The 21,670-nt window shown below is 35.5% G+C and overlaps 2 protein-coding genes and 1 pseudogene across 2 annotated transcripts; 2 read left to right on the top strand and 1 right to left on the bottom strand.

Annotated features, from left to right (window-relative positions):
* Positions 1 to 2,314: 2,314 nt before the first annotated feature.
* On the bottom strand, positions 2,315 to 4,395 carry LOC148693052 (palmitoyl-monogalactosyldiacylglycerol delta-7 desaturase, chloroplastic-like). Its single transcript, XM_088680468.1, has 5 exons — positions 3,722 to 4,395; positions 3,423 to 3,563; positions 3,172 to 3,312; positions 2,949 to 3,055; positions 2,315 to 2,842 (listed from the first exon to the last, which is right to left on the bottom strand). Exons 1-5 carry the CDS (start codon positions 4,016 to 4,018, stop codon positions 2,629 to 2,631), a joined length of 900 nt encoding a protein of 299 aa, XP_088536594.1. The 5' UTR covers positions 4,019 to 4,395; the 3' UTR covers positions 2,315 to 2,628.
* A 1,425-nt stretch (positions 4,396 to 5,820) lies between these two features.
* LOC148693051 (palmitoyl-monogalactosyldiacylglycerol delta-7 desaturase, chloroplastic-like) lies at positions 5,821 to 7,872 on the top strand. The gene is made up of 4 exons (XM_088680294.1): positions 5,821 to 5,852; positions 6,672 to 6,858; positions 7,223 to 7,329; positions 7,436 to 7,872. The coding sequence occupies exons 1-4, from the start codon at positions 5,821 to 5,823 to the stop codon at positions 7,692 to 7,694; spliced, it is 585 nt and encodes a 194-aa protein (XP_088536420.1). The 3' UTR covers positions 7,695 to 7,872.
* Positions 7,873 to 20,622: 12,750 nt separating this feature from the next.
* On the top strand, positions 20,623 to 21,467 carry LOC148693050 (uncharacterized; annotated as a pseudogene).
* The last annotated feature ends 203 nt before the right edge of the window (positions 21,468 to 21,670 follow it).

Raw genomic sequence — 21,670 nt, 5'->3', positions numbered from 1 at the left:
TCGCATACGCCAAAAATCGCAAAAACCAAACATTCAGAGATGAATTCGATTTTCAATTTAAAATATTTACACTATTGATACCACAAAATCTTATGTCATGATGATTGATGAAAATTGAGGATTTTGTAAAAGGAATAACATGCAAGCTCTGAGTTCCATTGACAAGGTTTAAACTTTTGAGAAAGGCTTCACAACCTTGAAAACAAAAACTTTTTCATTTTGCATATCCTTGCACATTTAATATTTTTTAATAGATTAGTAGTGTATGGATGTTTGTTTATTAGGCTCTTATTTTCAAGTGTAGATGTAGAACTTAAACGACAAATGTGTTTTAATGTTTTGAAGTAATATTTATGTGGTAATGTGTGATATGTGCAAATTTAAGGAAAAAAAAACATTTTTCTTAACAGGTCATAGCAGGTCATAACGGGTCGGGTCACTTTACCTGTTGGGTAAAGTGACCCGACCTGTTAAGGACCCGTTAAGATAACGGGTGTGACACGACACGACCAGTTAAGATAACAGGTGTTACACGAAAACGACACGAACACGACAGACACGACCCGTTTGCCAAGCTTTCATAGCATTACTCTGTATTTAATTTTGCAAACTTTTTGAATGTAATGAATGACTAATGAAGATATATGCATGTGTAGCTACTCGCAGGACCAGTCTAAACACTTTGGAGGCCCTGGGCAAAAATAAAAATAGGGCCCACAAACTTACAATACACACAAAAAAATTAATGTTTTTCATGTGATTTTTTTTCTTAGGTATTTGAATTTTTAATAATTTGAATAAGTATTTTTCTTTGTCGGATAATAAGTTCGTCATATATAGAAAAACGAAGTTACATAGTAAAAGTGGTCATAAAGAAAAGAAGATTGTCATATGGTAAAAATACTAGTCAACCGAACAATACTTGACGTCTAAAGTGTCTAACCACAGGACTTTAACAATGCAATTTTCTGAGCAAAAGCCTTGTAGATTTGGTAGAAGTGAAAGTTCCAATTTTTGCAGTTGTGTGAAAGTGATCTCATTTTCTGAATAATCTCTGTGTTTGCCAAATTAAATTGGTAAAGACATACATACATTATTTTGTTGAAAGTTAAATTTGAATTGGAATGGATATAAAAAATATGCGCCTCTAGTTAACCTTCTTGATGAATTAGCCAAATTTTAGTAATTATAATCAAAGGTAAAAGAAATTAACAATCAAACAAAAATTAGTAAAAAATAAAAAGAAAAAAGCATAAGACAAATTCGAACCCGGGACCTCATAATTATTAGAGAACAACCGCAGCAACGCCTCTAGTTAGCACTTCTGTTGGATTAACCAACTTTTCTTAAACATAACTATGAAAATGAAATTAACAATCAAACAAAAATAACTAAAAAAAGAAAAAAGGGCACATAGAAACAGGGGCCCTCGTTGTTTCGGCTTGGGTTTAAAAATGAAAGGGGCCGCACGCAGTAGCTGAGAGCATCAACATGCCTTCATTCGGGCATTTCAAACACCTTCTATGGAGGTTCAGAGGGATGAATTCCTCGCTCTTCATGTGGATTTTCGATGATCGGAAGTGGGGCCACACCTGCTTGCGCTTATGTGGTTTTGCCACTGTATAAGTATATTTTTACTATAAACAGAATGAACAAGATGTATAAAAACATAAAGCATTTATTTCAACAAAAAAATATATAAAAGTTGATTGCAAACTGCATAATTAGAGTAAATAACTATACGGGAGTATGTCGGAACTTTTTTTGTCGGGATAAGGTGGGAACACTTTGGATAAATTCGGATCAGAAATTCTATATTATAGGAATTCTTAAATGCATTCCAATTTTTCAAAAAATAAAGTTCGATTTCAGAACTTTTGGGTTCGAATTTGGAAGTTTTACTATCTCAATCAGAATTACCATTCCAACTTGGACGCTATTAGTGGGATAACCCTAATGGTTTTCCTTTTCAAAATGAATTTTTTGGTTCCTATTTAACCTTAAGATGTTTATTTAATATAAATACAAAAATGCATAGTCACAATTTTATTTTGAGTAGAATGATAGCGTTAGTGGGTTAAAAAGTTAGTTGTTAGGGGAAAGAATCGGTAGAGATCAAATCCACACCAAAATGTATAAATATGATTGTCTTTTGTCACTACCTTAAAACGCCATTTGCAAGTCGCCACTGTTTTGTAGACTATGAACTGATTAACTCTTACATATTTAATGCTCCAACCACCATTTATACCAAAATGTTGAGTGGGATAAAGAAAGGCTGAACATTAGTTTTAAAGAAAATGTAGGAACACAGTTATGATAGAAAAAGACTGAAAGTTATTATGCATGACCACATACAACTAACATGGACATGAACTAATCCTCTTGTTTCGTAGTTGCTTTTAATTCAAACCAATTGATTACATATCCGAGATTCATCCTCTAAAACAAGATTCATGAAAGATAATCCCTCAAATTTGTGATAAATGGCTTGGTTAAAAGTAGAGCAAACCATTTTCAACAAGAAGCTAGGTCGGCACCATGACCATGCATGAACAATAATAACATCTTATTATAAATTAAAAAAGCAAATACAAGTTTAAGCTAGCCAGCAAGCAAGGACTCCACCTATTCTTGAGCAGCCATGGATTTAGCCTTCATACGTTGCTTATGAGCCTCGGATGGTGTTTTCACATCTGTTGCCAACCCTAGAGCCTCAAGAAATTTTATGAGGTACCAAGTCACGTCAATCTGCCACCATTCGAGGCCTTGTCGAGCTGAGTATTCAAAAGCATGGTGGTTATTGTGCCATCCTTCTCCAAGTGCAACCAACCCCAACCACCTAAAGAAGTTCAAGATTTTAAATAAATAAATCCTTGTACGTCTTTGTATATAATATCAAATTTTCAAATAAATATTTATATCTCAACTATGAATATAATATATACCAAAGGTTTTTAGAGAGATCGCCGGTGTTCCATGGCTGATTTCCCCAAATGTGGCCAGCCGAATTTACAAACAAAGTGCTATGGAAAATAATCACCATCCTCACGCCCTGAAATCATAAGGAACTTATTATTCAAACTTGTGAGGGCTAGCTCTGTAGCTATACACATATATGCTCAAAGAAGGAAAAAAAAAGAAGGAAATTTAGAAATCTAGCTCTCTCACCATTGGCCAAACCACGAAGGGAAATCCACCGATGTAATATAGTATACATCCAAGAAGAAATGAATGTAGAAGGAAAGTGTGATGAAGAAACACATAGAATGGCTGCTTCTTCATGTCTTCAACATTCCGAAGACCTCCGTACTGAAAATTTAACAAAACAAATATTAGTAAGTATTTGTACCAAAAAAAAAATTCAATTAAACAAAAAGTGAGGAACTTATCGAGTCTGAGAGAGAAAGTGTGTGGCTTACTCTTCCAAACCGAGAACGGCTGTCTAGAATCCAACCCATGTGACTATACCAAAATCCCTTAAGTGGGCTGTGAGCGTCTTTCTCTGTATCGGTAAATTGGTGATGGTACCGGTGTGTGCTCACCCACTCAATCGGGCTACCCTGCAAATGAAAACACATCAAACGCAGCTTTTTCTCATTAACCTAATGCAGATCCTAGTAAAAATAGTCCCTAAAACATATATGGAAAGAAGAAAGAACAGAAAAATAACAAAGTTGAAAAATGTTGATATTGCTATGAGATGTTTTGACATACGTACCTGAACTGAGAGAACCCCACAATAGGCAAACGAGTACTCAAGCAGTTTTGGGAGCCTAAAACTCCGATGAGCAAGGTTTCTATGGTAAGAAAGAGTGACTCCGAAACCAGTGACGTACGCAAGCACAAGCGCCACCCAAAATGCTGTCCAAGTGAAGTAAAACGGTGCAAACAAACAAAGAACATGCACACTCAGAAACATACCAGCTGTGACAATGTCAAGCAGATTCCATTTCCTCCCCCAAAAATTTGCACAAGGAGTCATAAGAAGGGTGACCCAAATCTTCAAAAGACCCATGTTATTAAGGGCGTTCCCCTCAGCTTCTAATTCTATGGATTTTTCTTGTAATTTTATGGATTGGCTTCGTTTTTTAAGGACGTGTATTGCACTTGCATGGGACGGGTGATTGTGGAATGGGTAAGTTGGCCATAACTTGGCCTCTTTACTTATAGTGAAATAAATAATTTAATACGTAGCTGTATCGCCAGGTCATGGTAGGTGATACTATTAGGGTTTACTTATTGTAAATTTCCCATAAAAAATCTCTAAGCATGTTCTTAGGGTTTTGCATTTTTGATGAAATTTCACAGTTAGAAGTTTACCTGCTAATTTAAATGTCACGGTCCAAACCATACTTGCAGCTGCTAGCTATAGAGGAAATTCAATTCGAGTACAAGAGGTCAGAAAATGGAAAAATAGGACTCTATAGGCCGAACGTAATACAAACCCAGCTGAAGCTCTTATTATTACCAAACCAACCGCTTGGAGAAATTTTATTATATGTCAGATGGAGTAAGAGCTGGTAAATGTAAATCAATAAGCTTGCTTTTGACAACCACCTAAGCTGTAACTTTAAATAATATCTGCTCGTTCTCAAATAAAATTAATAATTCGTTTTATTTACTGGCCATCAGATTACACGGGAGAAATCACCACTATTCATTTATTATAAATGTGCAGCTGGTTAACTCTTTTCTGTGTTCAAATTGTGCCATATGATCTGTTATATCATGCATTCAAAACATATGTAATAAAACAAATCAACTAACATGACCATTACACATCACTTGTCTCACTATGTAGTATTAAATATGTGGTATAAGAAATAGTATAAGTAAACTGTTGCTCTATTTTTATTTTGAATTTGGAGAACGTATTTTTATTAATTATAAAACTTTTCGATGTAAGACATGATTGTGATTACTTAGACGTAAAGTTAAAAGAAAGAAGCACCGTTTAATCAAGGAAAGTAATTAGAGAGTTGGTAATTCACAAGTTAAAAAATTGGATTTCACATAAGATAACTTTGAGCTGCATCGCCTGAAATTTGGCCCCATAAATATGAATTTTAAGGGAACAAAATGATTTACAAGTAAGTTTTCGTCTGGAATAATAGTGGTGGGACTCTATGTAGTCGACAATTTCTCTAATTAAGAATTCTGCCAAACGATTATGAGTATATTTGAGTCGGTCGATGATCACCCAAAGCAGATGCAAACTTCACTTGGGCGAAGTAACTTGTACATGAAGTTCATGGTGACATCCTCCACTTCCAGACTGAAATAGGAAGTGGTTAAAACAACTGGAATGATTATTGTCACTTAGCTTTCACTGCTGACATTTGCGCATCAACTGCTTCCCCGGAGTCTTAAAACATTCGTGTTTTGCCCGTGAGAAAAAAGTGATTGTCACAAGTCAGTCTAGATTCTAAGCTCCTAAATTAGGAATCATAAAATCAGATTCAAAAATCTAAGCTATGGTACCAAATTGGCGCACTCTGACCTAGATATTTAGTAGTGCGTCCATTCAACGTAATGAACCATTAAATAAATGTATGTAATGGAAGCCAGAGCATCTAAATATATATAGCGAAAGTATACAATGTAATATATCTGAAGATGTTAAGAAACAATTATTGAAATTAATCCCTACATGATGAGGGAGGATTATACCATCAGCCAACGACATCGAGAGCTCCAAAGCCTACTAATCTTGGAGGGGAAAAAAAGTAAAAGTGAGTGGGCAAAAGATTTATGAAACATACTAACCCGTCCCTATAAAAACTCGTATAATAATCGAAAACATACTACATAGCTAGTATGGAAAGCCAAGCATTAATGCTGCAGAAACAGTTATTTCGAGAAACAGGTAGAAGTCACAATTTCAAAATATCTCACTGTGAAACCGTAATAAATACTAAAATACCATGGCATTAGTGAAAAACTAATATTTCACGTGAGCAGGTAAATCACAAATCATCAACAAAACATATATGGTATGAACACCAAATAATGCAAACGTACGAGCTCATTCACAAATATTCTAACGTGAACATGTTGGGTGTATATATCTACATTCTAGTACTATACATGTGAAGTTGGCGCTTAGCACATCGCATACGAGTTCTAGTTGCCAAATGCAAACTATAAAGGTTAGCATATACAATGGATCCAATGTGAACGTAATGATGCATGTGAACATACATGTAAGTTGGTCCTGAACAATATTATTAACACCATGTAAGCATACATAATGAGCGGATAAATCATATGAAAACATTCCATGGATAATTTCTCAAATCATAATATCGCATAAAGTATTTCATAATATCAAAACATTCTAAGGGGAGGTTCTCAAGATTATAAATCGCATCACCATCAACACACAAAACATTTGCATCTTCTAAAAAAGGGCATGAAATCAAAGCATATCATAAAACTAATTTTGAAAACATATAAGTATAGTATAGTTCACTCAAACACTGCATGATTGTTACTGTCTTGCCCTGCACGCTCTTTGGAATCTTTGCGATACCAACCCTAAAGTGAAATAACCCATACTTAGTAAATAAATGGAAAACTACAAAGATTACAGATGAATGAGTCCTGAACTACTATTTTGGGGCGTTCGAAAACAACATACACAACTATATATACACATATCCTACAAGCATATGTCGTCGAACTATTAAATTAACATTGGAAATTTTGCAGTACGGGGGACTAAAGAACGTTCAAGATTTGAAAAGGCAGGCCTTCTATAGGTTTCTTCACCATACTTATGTTATACATTCAGTTGTTCTACCTGGAAGTTTATTATATGCCTTTGGTGGCCTTCCCTTCCTGGTTTGGGGACTGGTGAGATAAATTATTAATTGCTTCCTCCTAAGTTTAGCTTTGAAAAAATTGCACAGTTTCTATGTGGTCATATATATAAACCTCACTTGCAAAAAATTTGTTTCTCGGTCAAAAAGTTCATTTCATAGACATTTTTGCACCCGTATAAACCTCACTTGCAACTTTTGGATGGAGTTTAAACTTGAGATTTTGACTAAAATTCGGGCTTAATAGATACTTCCTCCATTTGTTCTTCTTCTTTAATTTCTTTTTCTTCTTCATGAATGATGTGGTCCAAGTGCCCGACCCTAAATTTTTTCAGCCTAGCAAAGATAAACAGCAAGATCATTGTATTATGAAACTTAAGTCCCTTTTGTGATTGCAGGGAGTGAGGATAGTAACTGTTCTGCACGTAACATTGCTAGTAAATTCTGCTGGCCACATGTGGGGGAAACAAGTATACAACACCGGAGATTTGTCCAGGAACAATTGGTATAAATTTTCACTTTATTTTCTTCCCTCTCGTACTACCACATATATGTAAGTACTCTTTGATAAATTTGGAAGTTAATTACATGTTTTTATTTAACTGTTTTAGGTGGTTGGCAATGGTTACACTTGGAGAAGGGTGGCACAACAATCACCATGCATTCGACTACTCAGCACGACAGGGTTTGGAATGGTGGCAGATTGACTTAACTTGGTATGTAATCAAAGTTTTACAAGCGGTTGGATGGGCAACAGATGTGAAAACTCCAACTGAGTCCCAGAAGCAAAGAAAGGTGTTCAATGGTGAAATGGTGCCAACAGATGTGAAACCTCAACCTCCGACTAAGTCCCAGAAGCTTGTGTCGTAATGTAGCTCCGCCTACCGGTTGCCCATGTCCCTTGCTCCGCCCACCGTTTGCAAGTGGTTTTTTTGTTTTGTTTTTCGTCCAAGTAGTTTTGTTTCCAATTGTGGTAATACAGTATTAATATATTTCTATATGTTCGTAATTGTAATCGTTTTCGAGAAATGATGACCGATTAATGAAATATAGTTGAGTTTTCTCTAAATAAACCTACAAATCATTATTTTACTATTATTAGGTGGACAAAATCCATATTTTGTTTTTAATGTTCCACGTTTAAGAACCACTTCAAAATCTTAGTACCTTGACATGACAGGAATTGAAAGCTCAACAATTTAATAACCTCATTTCTTAACTAAAATCCAGCCATAAAATGCAAAAAAAACACCGCGCACAAGTGAAAGGCCTCAAACCATTTCATCTTCTTCAGATCTTACCTCTCTTACTAAGAGGATTACACAATTTTTTGTTGGAGTGTATGTGAATTGTTTTCAGTATTTACGGACTCAAACAAGTGTTTATTTTGGACATTTTGAAACTCAAAAATACACATCAAATATGCTACTTTGCCCCTCAATTAGGGAATCCATGCCGTTGAAATTTGATCAAATGGCTACAAACAAGGGTCTACTTTAAAAGTTATAATAACTTCAGCTTTTGGATCAAATTTTAACGACACGAATTTCCTAATTTGGTGGATTAGAAGGAAGAAATCCGAAGTGGATCCCCTTCCCAAAATAAGTACCTTTAAACCATGGCTGCTAGAATGCATAGACATGTATATTATGTACAACATAACATACATTCATATCAGCCTACCCTATTTGAGGGTTAATGAGAAAATGGCTTTCTGTTTTTTTTTCTATATTCCAACGATGTTCTAGTTGTATGGAAGAGAAGTAATTTATCCGAAATTGAGGGATGATTGAATTAGACTATAATGAGCTAGCCACTTACTAAATATTGAACTCAACACAAATGGTCGAAACTAATAATTTTGACTTGCGAGTGAAGAATAATACAATATTAATGCGTACCTATCGTCCACTCAATTTTTTTTTTAAATATGCCAAGAAAATTATATTGTTAGACCATATTTTGTAAACCAAATTAATGATGCAGCTATTGATAGTTAAATTCTTTCTTTAATAATTTAAATCTAAATATCAAGTATCACATCATTTAGTTTTATAAAATATGTACTATCATCACTTTTTTTTTTTTTTTTCAAATAAAAATAATCATTATTTTATACTCTCTCCAGTGAAAATATCAACTGTATGGAAAGGAAACACAGCCATAGAAAAGCAATATTTAGTTGCTGCGCTCTCACCTACTAATGTCCAAGATATTACGAGAGGCAACTAGCAACCACATCCTGACAAGCATGGTATATATTTAATTGCTGGCTCTCACCTACTAATGTCCAAGATAACGAGAGGCAACTATCAACCACATCCTGACAAGCATGGTATATATTTAATTTTCCAAGCTTCTCCATACGAAGATAATGCATTTGTAGCTCAAGCATGGTATATATTTAATTTTCCAAGCTTCTCCATACGAAGATAATGCATTTGTAGCTCATAGCTTCTCCATACGAACATAATGCATTCGTCGGTGAAATATTTGATTATTCGATTTATCTTTGATTTTTTAGGGTCAAATTACAAAGTAGCTGCTAACCGTGACTTCTTTATTTTCAATTTAAGGGATGCAGGCAGAGTTTAGATACAGACTTTGTGGATTCTTTTAGAATTTTGAACAAACACAGGTTCTTTTATGTCATAAATAGTAGTGTTCTAGGAATGTGTGTAAACTTAAAATAGTATTCGATAGGATGTAAGATCCCACATCATTCAGGGGTGAGAATCTTGCAAGCCTTATATGTATATTCTCATATCTACCTAGCATGAGGCCTTTTGGAAGCTCCCTGGCTTCGGGTTCCATCGGAACTCCAAAGTTAAGCGAGTTCGTGAGGAAGCAATCCCAAGATGAGTGACCCACTTGGAAGTTCTCGTGTGAGTTCTCAGAAAGTTCCCAGAAATAAAACTGTTTATTTGAAGGTTGAAGTGATAATTTGAAATTGATGTCAAGAAAATTTTCATTCCAATGGGCTTGTTAAATTATTATTTTATCTAAACTACATATTATAGAACCCTATTTGTTAACCAAGGACTAATGAAATCACTATTATATTGTTTTATACATAACTGTAAGCAAATATCAAGAAAAAAATGGTCATTAAAATAATTTCGCATAAACAAGTTTTTATTATTTTTTTCTTCCCTCACCCACATCTAGGGTTCATCTAGGGTAACGTAATCTAAACACTTCAATTTTCTTACACACTGCTTGAGTCTAAAATCATTCCCTAACTTGACCGTTGGAGAACCTTTAGCCGACACACTCCTCCAGTCCTAGGCACAATTATTTTACTGTTTTGCAACTTACTTATACTCGACCACCGCTCACAAAGATGCGCAAATTTAGTTCCAACACAAACTTTGTCAACATAACTACGACAAATGCACGTGTAGCTCGACCATTTGGACCATTTCAAACTTGAATATGGCTAGTTTCGGGTCCCATATTCATCCTATTTGCATGCATTCACCACAAGCTGACAAGCCTAGGCTGCATGGCATTAGTCTGTATTTAATTTTGCAATCTTTTTGAACGTAATGAATGACTAATGAAGACATATGCATGTGTAGTGACTCGACCAAGTCTACGAATATGGTTTCCTTCTTTTATGTAAGATATAGCTTTTATTCAATTAGGACGAATACCTTGCAACCTAATTTTATCTTATAAGATATACTACTTCCCGGTCGAGTTGTCTTGTAACGGTCTTTAGGGTCTTCGGTCGAATTTGTCTTCTTTCCTGTAGTAGTTCATCTGATGAGTTCATCCAGCAATTTGAGTTTAAGCATTGGGCTTCTGAAAGCTATCTTTTGTAGGGATCCCCGATCGCCTTGTATAACTATTGATCAATGGCTACCATATATTATTATATAATAATAATAACTCAGGGCATCTGTACTATTTAGCGCGTATGGTGAAGGCATATGCATGTGTAGCTACTCGACCATACCATATATTATTATATAACTCTTGGCATCTATACTATTTAGCGGGTACGATCAACTGCTTGATTGTACGGAAGAGGAAATTAAATGCGAATTCGTCATTTTTAATATTCAACTCTTAGACTTCTTATTTATAAGTGGAAATGAACCTAGACCGTAGAACTAAATGACTACATTGTAACATAAAATGAAAATACTTTTTTTTACTAGAAGTTAATATATAATTATGAGTTTAACTTCCTTTTGGGAAGTTAATATAGGCCTGGTTTGGGATTTTAGTACTTTTATAAAAACCAGCTTATTAAAAAATCAGGAACATTAGATGTGTTTGGTTAAAAAAAAAAGGTATTTTTTAAAAACTATTGTCAATAACAGTAGAAATCGTAGAAAAGCAAAAGCAGTTTTTTTTCTTTTTTCTTTTTATTACAGCAATGCCAAACTAGCCCATAATTAACTTCGGTGATTGGCAAGAGCAGGCTATTTTACTCTTATGTGCTATATATAGTTAGCATTCAATAAAATTTACTTTCTTCAAGTTGTTGGTTTGGAAAGTTATAGTGAATGAAATTATTAAGTTGTTTTGTGGATCGACTGACAATTTTCGAGCACCATGATGTTAGCACCATGTTGGACGATAGGTTGCCATTGCTCTCCTTTAAGTTCGCTATCGATTGCTTATAATACCACTATATAAAGACATGGTCATCGTGTTGGGTAATTAAATGTAAATCAAACTTAGATGATCTTACAATTACAAGAAGAATATATGATATTAAAGGTTTAATTCTAGAATTGTATTTGATTTCTTTGTATTAGCTAAATGGATATTAATTTGACACTTAAGAGCATCTTCAAATGAGATGTCAAAATCCAGGGTAGAATTTCACTATGCATATTTGACATCAAAAATCTATCCAACTGAATTATTATTTATTGATTGGATTTGAAGGCTTTTTTATTAGGAGTCAAATTTGACATCAATGTCAAATTTATTTTATATTTATTTTAATGGTGGATCCCTTATTCCATTAATATTTTAACCAATAAAAGTTTTGTTTCAATTTTGTTTTTTAATAATTACAATTATTTATGTGACAACCCGTCCCAAATTTTACATTTTTATTAATTTTAGAAGCGTGAATTTATGAAAATGCCCTAGAGGCAAAGACTTTGACTTCCATTGATCATCGGTTAGAGTGACATAGGACTTATTCTTTTAGCATATCCTCGTAGTACTTGTCACTACGAACGCATAGGTGAAAGCCGTTTGCAAATCCGAATTATAACGGTATAATTACGGACGTTTGAAGTTGGTTATTTAAAGGTAGTTAAATTATTTGAACTCCCACCTTGTGGGAAGACTAACTAATCAGCCTTTAGTAAAGAGGAAAAGGGACCAATCAAATTGAAAGGAATGGAGGACCAGCGAGAAATCAGAAAAAAAAAAAAACCTGGGAGCTTTTCCCGTGGGTTTCCGTCCATACACCTCCACGACCATCTATCTTCCAAGGCCGATTTCGGCCAACTCCGATAGAGTTTTTTGACGCCACCACCACCATCTTAAAGCTCTTATTCCCCTCTACAAAACTTACCCAAGAACCACCTTGATTAACCATGCTATGTGGCGGTTGGAGGCCACGAAAGTTGATGAAAATCAGGAGCAAAACCCAACCAACTTTGACCTCGTTGGACCACTGTAGACGACGAATCGATGTCGGGAAGTTTTAGGCACCCGCTGGCTTTGTGGGAAAAATTGACCATCTTCTGTCCACTTTTGGACTTCATGGCAGGTATGAAAGTTGCTCCACTCACTGAGATCTTTATTTTTGTGAAGTTTGAGAAGTTTTGGAAATAGTTGGATTTTCCAGCGAGTCGGGGCGGCCGACCGCCACCCACGACGGCACGTGGCCAGTGGACCACCAATGCTATTTTTAGGCTATGTTGAATGTCTTGAATTTAGTCCTGATATTTGAATGATGTAGGTTGATCGTTGGAACCTAAATTCTCTACGATATGTTAATAGGTATTTATGTGAATCGACGATCCAACCGTTGGATCGTCACCAAACTTTGTTACATTGTAGTACATAATATTTGAAGAATGTAAGAACTTACAGATTGGGAATTCGACGTACAGATCATTCCGAATTGGATTTGTAAATTCATAAAATAAAACGTTAATCGCTAATCAGTTTTGGGAATTGGCGATGATCCAACCGTTGGATCGTAATAAAATTTTAATATGTTATTCTAGAAGCATAATGTGGATCTTTGGAAGTTACGGATTGGAAATCTGATATGTGGATCTTCCAAATCGAGTTATACAGGGTTGTATAAACTTTGAGGGTCAATGGGTCTCAAATTATTCTTGAAGGTCCTTAAGGATATGTTTTATGTAAATTATGTATTCTATCGGTAAAAACTTTGAGACGTGATTTGATAATTGGTCACAGGCGACGATAGATCGTGATGTCTTGATGTGCGTGCAAGATAATCATAGCGTGGACTCCAGGTGAGTGGACCTTTTTCTTTCATAGGCATATAATTGATAGTTCCACAAGCACTTCTATAGTAATCTATGCTTGTTACCTACAATTAATCATTTTGAACTACGAATGGCTTGATCCCTGTTTAGGGTAGGTAGACAGTCTAACCAGACGTTAGATGCAGCCATATAATAAATGAGATTAAATCATTGAGACAATAGCCTTGTTTAATGAATTGAGCAATGTGAGGGACACTGGTAGGAAGTGTGAGATTTAGCTTTATGATTTGGTGATTAATGTTGATCATAAATCAATGCGTGAAGAATCAAGAAATTGAAGTAAGGAAAGGTAAGTAATGATAGTTAATGTAACTAGGGTCTAATTGGGCTTAGCACTAATGATTACTCTCAAAAGTAAATAGTTTGGGAGTAGGGTGTTATTGATTGTACATGTTACGCCATATTATATATTTTGGGAATATCATGAAATGTTTGGGTTTAGATTGCATCATGGCATATTCATATGGATATTACCTGAACCTAACTATTGTGAATGCTTTGAAGTGCTATATGACGCTGCGGACGCCCAGGTAAGCTTCAGGTGAGTACATGTTGATGTTGGTGATGGTAGTGAGTATGATTATGTTGAGATATATTATAGCTCATAAACCTGCACCCTGGTGTTAGTGCTCCTGCCCGTGGCCAAGGTACAGTCCTTCACGTGATGTTCACCTCCCGCACCTTACGCTCACCTTGGATCCAAGGTAGGTGCACAGTCCTATCGTACAGACCACTTTAGGTGGTCCCGACTCGTAGGTGACCCGCAATTATTCGCACAGTCTTCATGTGATCGTAGCACTTGAGCGTATTTATTTACACCTAGTCTTGTCGTACAGACCACTTTAGGTGGTTCCGACTCGTGTGATATTTATTGAGCTATTGGCTAGCATGATTGATGAGATATGGATAAGTCGTACAGGTCATTATAGGTGACTCCAACTTATATGCTAGCCATGATTGATGAGATATGGATAACGACGATATGGATAAGTCGTACAGGTTACAAGAGGTGACTCTGACTTATATGCTAGCCATGATTGATGAGATATGGATAAGTCGTACAGGTCACTATAGGTGACTCCGACTTATATGCTAGCCATGATTGATGAGATATGGATAAGTAGTACATGTCATATTAGATGACTCTGACTGATATATCATTTTGTATTGATTAAGTTCATTTTGGCCTACTTATTAATGCATGGTGGAGTTGATGGCAAACCGTGGTTTTGGTCATTTTTGAGTATGGTTTGGATATATGTATATATGTTGTATTGTCTTATGGAAAACGATACGGGTTTTACATTGAGAGGCATTACTTTTAGAGAGGTAATAACTTTGGGAAGCTTGGTTTTATTGCTCACTCACACTCTCTATTTGGTGCCCTCCAGGTTTTAGTTGCTGAGTTTGTATGTAACAAGGATCTGTGGCGAATCTTAGTATTGATGGATACTTCTAAGGGTATGATTCTTACCCACACTCCTGTACCTTACTTATGCTCTAACATCATGTGTGAAATGCGTTCGCTCCTGCTCACAACATGCTCTGGTATTTAAAATTTTTAGGTTCAAATTATTCACATTTTTCTACACTCTATCACATTTTATGGTTTCATCACCTTCCAGGTGTCGGCCAGCATAGCTCGATTCAGGGTCCAAGTGGACTTTCTGGATCGGGGTGTGTCAATTTAAAACTATATTTAAATAAATAAAAAATAACATTTGACAATTCATAATTTAACTCTTATAATTTGACTCTTATAATTTAACTCTTATAATTTGACAGTTCCTTTAGAGATGGTCTAAAGTGATTATAATATCCCTAACGTCTAGGCAGGATCTGTCCAAAGTTTCCTGAGGCCCATGGCGAAATTCCTCTTTAATGACATATTAGTTAGACAATTTTATTTCTAAAAAAAACCTAATTAATTTCATTCATAATTTGTTTTTTCAACCTACTCCTTCTCCATATGGTCTAGTGGTATTGCTATTCACTTGTATGTGAGAGGTTTTAGGTTTGATTCTCACCAAATGTGAATTTGAACCACATTATTGTTAGCCATTTTGAGGTTTAGCCCATCCCCTCCCCTTAGTGTAAATACAATCGTTTGTTAAAAACAAAATAAAATAAAATAAATGAATCAAAAAGTTAAAAAAAAAAAAAGAAAAAAAAAAGAAAAAAAAAGAAAAAACCCTACTCCTTCACACTCAAATCAATTGGAGGAAGCCAAACCCTCATAAATGCCCTCGCTATGACTACGAACTAAGAAAATCTAATTAGATTATTTGTATGACTACAATCCAAAAATAAAGCATTACAAATTAGGAGAAAAACTCCAATAACACATCATGTCGTGTTTGGTTTAATTAATGAGTAATGCTAGGAAGACTAAATTTTATAAACTAAATGACATGTAAGTTGATAATTGGATTATTACTTAAACGTTGATAAATGTTCTCATTTCTTATTGGTGACACATTATTTAGTTTGCAAAATAAGTCTACAAATTTAGTCTCCCTAGCATTACTCTTAATTAATTGTAATCAAACTTAAATGATCTTACACTAATAACTACAATTAATCTTTTTGATAAAAGAAAACTACAATTAGTCTACTATAGTAATAAGCAAAAAAAAACCAATAACTCCAGGTAGCAAATCACCAATACAACTAGGAAAAAAATAAAAAAAATAAATACCAGCAGCGAAAAAACAATTTAAACAAAATTTGTTTTTTTATTTTTTTTTTAAAGGGACTAGTTGGTGGTTTCGTCGCGACATTCTACTATTTCCAGGGCTGGGAAAATTATTGAGACATTTTAGCTGCCTCCTGAGCAGAATCGTGTGATTCACTAACACCAAGAATCTAACCTAGAACATGTCATGTGGAATACATGCCTGAAATTCGTCCCTAATCACTGAATCACCTTGTGGTGGTTAAATTAAACAGAATTTGAATGAGTAGAAATCAAATACCTTTAACTAATATTGAACACAGTTGCAACTAGGGTACTCAGTAGACTTGAACTTTTCATTTGGAGGTAAATTCATACAAACGACCCCACTTAGCGGAATAAGGCTTGGTTGTTGTTGTTGTTGAATTGATTTGATTATGAGAAAGAGGAAAAGATTTAGAAGAATTTTAAAATAGTGAATCCTTGAGATTGATGGATTGTTTAATAAGTGATGCTAGATAAATCTTTTTACTTTTATACCAAATTTGCAAACCATATGACGTGTCACCAATAAGAAATTGGACGAGAGGGAGATTAGGGTTTTCCTCACTAGGAAAGAGAGGGAGAGATAGGGTTGTCTTTGCTGAGAAAGAGAGGTAGAGAAAGGGAGGTGGTGAAGGGTGTGAGCGCTCGATTTCATGTGGATTGAAGATGTTCTTTGATTAGAGTTGACAAGGGTAGTTCATCCAGAACATCTGAAGAAACCCAAATTGTGAAGGTGACTCTGTGAAGAAATCCAAAACCTCTGTTATAATCCATTTCCATTGCAGTTTGGTTTTTATAATTCTGGGATTTGAATCCATAATGGATGGTGGTTACCAGTGGATTAGTTGAAATTGTGAAATTGGATTTTAGACATATAGGTGCAAAACTTGTGCTGGGTTTTGATAAGTTGTGTAGATTTGTAGCAGGTAGACATTGAAGTGTAACTCGATTGAGGATGAGTTAGAAATAGAAGAAATTGTCGTGGAAAGAGAGGGGGTAGATGTAAAGGATCAATCTGGTGTTGGGGATCAATCTAGTGCAGCGAGGGTTGGAATAGTTTTCCAATGGTAGACGATGAGTTGAAACCGAAATTGAAAATAGAGTTTGATTTGTTAGATAAAGGGTATACATTTTTCAACACTTATGCACTTGCAGCGAAGTTTAAGATTCAGGAGCAGAGTAGTAAAAGGTCTAGTGACGGTAGTTGTTGGGTAAGGAAACAATTTGTATCTTGCAAACAAGGAAAAAAGAGGGTGGATGCTAATCCTAAACCCAATCGGAAAGGTAGGAGGGGAGATGCTAGAACTGAGTGCAAGGCCAAACTTCACTAAATAGGGAATTGGTTGTGAAAAAGTTTGTTGTAATAGTTTTCAACGAATGACACAACCACCATATGTCAAGTGCCTCACATTTATTTAGATCACATCATTGAGTTTTGGAGGCAAAAAAGCTATGATTGAACAATGTGCGCAGACAAATATTTCCATAATAAACAAGATGGAGTATTGAAGAAGGCGGACCACTTTGGCAATTTCTTTTGGGAAGATGCTAAGTTAAGATGTGGTTATGGCCATTTTGGTGATGTGATTGTGTTCGACATCACTTTCAACACCAATGTGTATGACATGATGTTTGCTCCTTTGTTAGAAGTTAATAATCATGGCCAAGCCACGATATTGAGTTGTGCATTCTTGAAAAAATGAAAAAAACTAAGCTTTGAGTGGCTGTTTGAAGAAATTCTTAAAGCCATGCTGAGTGAGCCGTCCAAAGTCATAATTACAAGTCAAGATGGAGGCATAGCAAAGGCGATTGACAACAAATTTAGAACCACCTTTTATCAGTACTGCATATGGCTTATTATTAACAAATTCAATAACAATGGTTGGGCATTTTCAAGGGTTTGCATGGGTGCATATGGGATCTCGAAACCAAAAAAGAATTTGAGGCAAGGTGGAAGACATTGGTAGAACAACATGAATTGGTTGATAAAACGTGGCCTGAGGACATGAATTATGTGAGACTATGATTTTTTTAGGGCCAGAGTAAGTCTAATCCTAATGATGTTACCTTAAAAGTCCAATCATGGACTCACTAGCTCTGAGTGGAGCTACATAAGACAGAGTAGGGTGCCACCATCACTCTACTCTAGGACATTAGGTGAGGTCATAGTAACTCCACTAGATGATTATGTTTGTTTCGTAAGACACGCAATCAGATCTGGATATGGATACAATCAGGTTCTACAAGTCTTGGAGTCCTTACAATCCACAGATAGTCGTGCGTTGCAAGTAATCACAACTTCTAAGAGGATACAATATCTACTAACTAGATAATATATATCCTCTTAGATTCTTTCACCTTAGAACGAGGATTCTATCCTAAAAAGGTATCTCTCCCACGGTATAAATACACCCACCTAGGGTTCATCTAAGGTAACGCAATCTATACACTTCAATTCTCTTGCCTACTGCTTGAGTCTAAAAATCATCCAATAACTTGACCCTCGGAGAGCTTTTGGCTGGCACACCTAGTCATCTGATCCAAAACTTTCTTATGGTCGTTTTACTGTTTTGCAAGTTGCTCAGGATTATTCGAAGTTGTGCTCAATCCCTTCACACGGAGGTACACAAATTTAGTTCCAACAATTGGGGCTTTCATTGAAAAATAACTCATATTCCTTTCGTCTAGATTACTCTACCCCATGTAAGCAATGCCTAGAAGATCGCTCGTGGTAAAGCCATAGACTCGAATGGAGAATAAGCCTCATTCATCGATCAAGTTTGTGATGACGTACTGAAGATACGCAAGTCAATAAAAGATCTTAAAAGGAATCTATAAATCAAACAAAGGTCGAGGTTCGTTGGGCTGAGTGAAAGAATGAAAACTGTAGAAGGCACCCTCAGCCCAATTTGCAAGTTTCGCTGTTTGTGCTTCCCTAAGAATGATAGATCCATACTCAGAACAATTGACCCAAAAAATTGTTCTAACAACGTATCCGACAAAACTGCAGAAGATTCTAAGGCCATTATCTCCCCGACATATAGACAAGAAGTTTCTTTTAAGCATTAATCGCATAAAAGGAAGACATGAGTACTTCAAAAGAGCGCAGAATGGGAGAAGATGATCCCGGGAAAACCTTGGATAAAGAATCCCTTCATTAGGCAAAAAATTGTTTATCCACCCTCTAATGGAACTCTCGTCATCGGGCTACAAATCTCAGATGCCAGGGTCGGTAGAATCCATATTAATAGCGGTTCAAAAGTCAATATCCTTTTTAGGGGAGCAACTATAAGGATGGATATCCTAGAGAGAATTAACTCAAGAAGGTCTACTATCCAAACTCTTAATGGAACCCCACTTAGCACCTTGGGAATGATACGTCTCATGGTTCAAACAAAACCATCTGAACATCTGATGATTTTCAATGTGATGGATAGCCTATCCCCTTACAAAGCTATCCTTGGTTGGGGATGACTACATGCTATGGGACGGTTCCATTTGAAGATAGGATCTTGCCTCACTACTTGATAGTAGCGCCAAGTAGCGAAAGGTCCAACAACTTAGAAACTGAAGAACCTATGCTGAGAGGAAGAACCCCTGCAAGAGAAGATTATACCCCTTGCAAGCCTGTCCAAGTGACTTAAAATGAAGCAAAGCACCACATAAACTACACACATTTTGATTCCCTTCCCAGAATATGTAGCTAGCCCTTTCCAGACCCAATCGCAACGCCATCATCTGCACGAATACAAGTCCACAGAGAACTCATCTCCCAACGCCCCAACTTTGGAATAGGGCCCAAACTTTGAAAACATTGAAAACAACACCTAAACTTGAAAACTTTGCAGGAATACAAGTCTTAAAAAAGTTCAAAGTTACACTTTTAGAGGAGCCTATTTTAGCCCAATCAGTCTGGAATGGTTAGCAGCTTAGGAGGCTCAAACCGTAATAAGCATAGCAATGATAAGCAGACAATGGGCAGGAATGGGGCTACAGTAGAACTAAGGGTGGATGCCCTTACTAAGAATTTTTTATTTAAAAAATTGTCATTAATAATTTATGTTAATGACTCATTATGCATTCCAATTTCCTATGACCAATATTAATTAAATTACAATTAAAAAATTGGGAAGACAATTTTTGCATCCCCAATGACCTTCACCTTTTACATCCCCAATGACCCACCCCCACGTCATTAAATTTAAATTAAAAAGTAATTTAATTATTGCTCGGTTACTCCCCTGTTTCATAACCCTAGTTCTCTAGACTCTAATCCCCACAAAATTCATCACGTTGACCTCTCCATAATCTTTCCCTATTTCCTCCCTTTTCAACCAAAACTCAATTGAATTTGAGTTTCATAAACATTCAGATTATCAAAATTCGACGCAAAAGCTTTACTGCATAACTACACAAGGTATTTTATTATATGGATTTACTTTATTAATTCGCTTTTGGCATTCTAATTTAAAATTTAGCTTTCTAATTTTGAGATTTTTATTCTATAAATTCTACAAATTACGTATGAGCCTTATATGTTATTGGTATCAATATGACTCACTTTGCAGATTGGAACATCATGGAGAGGTTTTTTAAAAATATATCAGCCACCACCATCCCCCGTTATTGAGAAAAATATAAAGATAGTCGAGGACAAGATAGGGACATAATTTATTTTCTCAAATCTTCCATCAAATCCTGGTAAGCGAATTCAAATTTTGGATTACAATGATAATATTCGAGATCACGTATGAAGAGCTTAAATGCTAGTTGGTCCTTAACAACCTAAAACCCATAATTTCCCTTACAAGAAATATGGAGACACACAAAGATGATTTAACCATGCTTGGTTTGATGATTTTCCTACTTAGTTGGAATACAATGTAGAAAAAGATGTGCCTTTTGTTTGTATTGCTACTTCTAACTCATAATGGAGGCGTCAATAAAGCACACAATAAAGCATGGAGTAATTTTGAAGCTTTAAGGAGTCAAAAGCAACATATCCAATCTTTTTCTCTAAAACTCATGATGAAGCTTGAATTCAATATAGAGCTCGGTTGAATGCATTAATTGATTGTTGTCGATTTCTTCTGAGACAAGGGCTTGCATTTTGTGGTAATGATGAATATGAACATTCAAGCAACCATGGAAACTTTCTTGAGCTTCTACAGTTTCTTGCTAACCACAATAAGAAAGTTAAAGCCATTACTTTGACAAATGCTCTGAAGAATCCCATATTGACATCCCTAGATATTCAAAAAGACATTGTAAATGCTTGTGCAACTGAGACCATCAAGGCCTATTATTAAAGATATTGGTACTTCATTATTCTTTATTTTGATTGATGAATCTCGTGACATATCAACAAAGGAACAAATGGCTATTGTATTGCATTATGTGGACAAGAATGAGCAAGTTGTTTAGCATTTTATTGACATTGAGCAAGTTACTAGTACTGCTACTCTTTCACTCAAGGAAACCATTGATGACGTATTTTCTAGACATAAATTGATCATGTTAATGGGGCCAGCAATATGCAAGGTGAGTTCAATGATCTTAAAGCTCTTATGATGAAAGACAATGGTTGTACTTATTATATTCATTGTTTTGCACATCAACTTCAATTA

This window comes from Pyrus communis, chromosome 11, assembly GCF_041283825.1.
Source record: "Pyrus communis isolate YQ-2024b chromosome 11, ASM4128382v1, whole genome shotgun sequence".
NCBI lineage: Eukaryota > Viridiplantae > Streptophyta > Magnoliopsida > Rosales > Rosaceae > Pyrus > Pyrus communis.
This window is presented reverse-complemented; position numbering and strand designations above follow the sequence as displayed.

Bases quoted from the DNA above. Each gene is read 5' to 3' on its own strand.
- LOC148693052 (XM_088680468.1), bottom strand. From the start codon at position 4,018: ATGGGTCTTTTGAAGATTTGGGTCACCCTTCTTATGACTCCTTGTGCA. The intron at 3,056-3,171 runs GTGAGAGAGCTA...TTATGATTTCAG, and splicing joins CCTTCGTGGTTTGGCCAATG to GGCGTGAGGATGGTGATTAT. The intron at 2,843-2,948 runs GTATATATTATA...GAACTTCTTTAG, and splicing joins GATCTCTCTAAAAACCTTTG to GTGGTTGGGGTTGGTTGCAC.
- LOC148693051 (XM_088680294.1), top strand. From the start codon at position 5,821: ATGGAAAGCCAAGCATTAATGCTGCAGAAACA. The intron at 6,859-7,222 runs GTGAGATAAATT...TTGTGATTGCAG, and splicing joins CCTTCCTGGTTTGGGGACTG to GGAGTGAGGATAGTAACTGT. The intron at 7,330-7,435 runs GTATAAATTTTC...TAACTGTTTTAG, and splicing joins GATTTGTCCAGGAACAATTG to GTGGTTGGCAATGGTTACAC.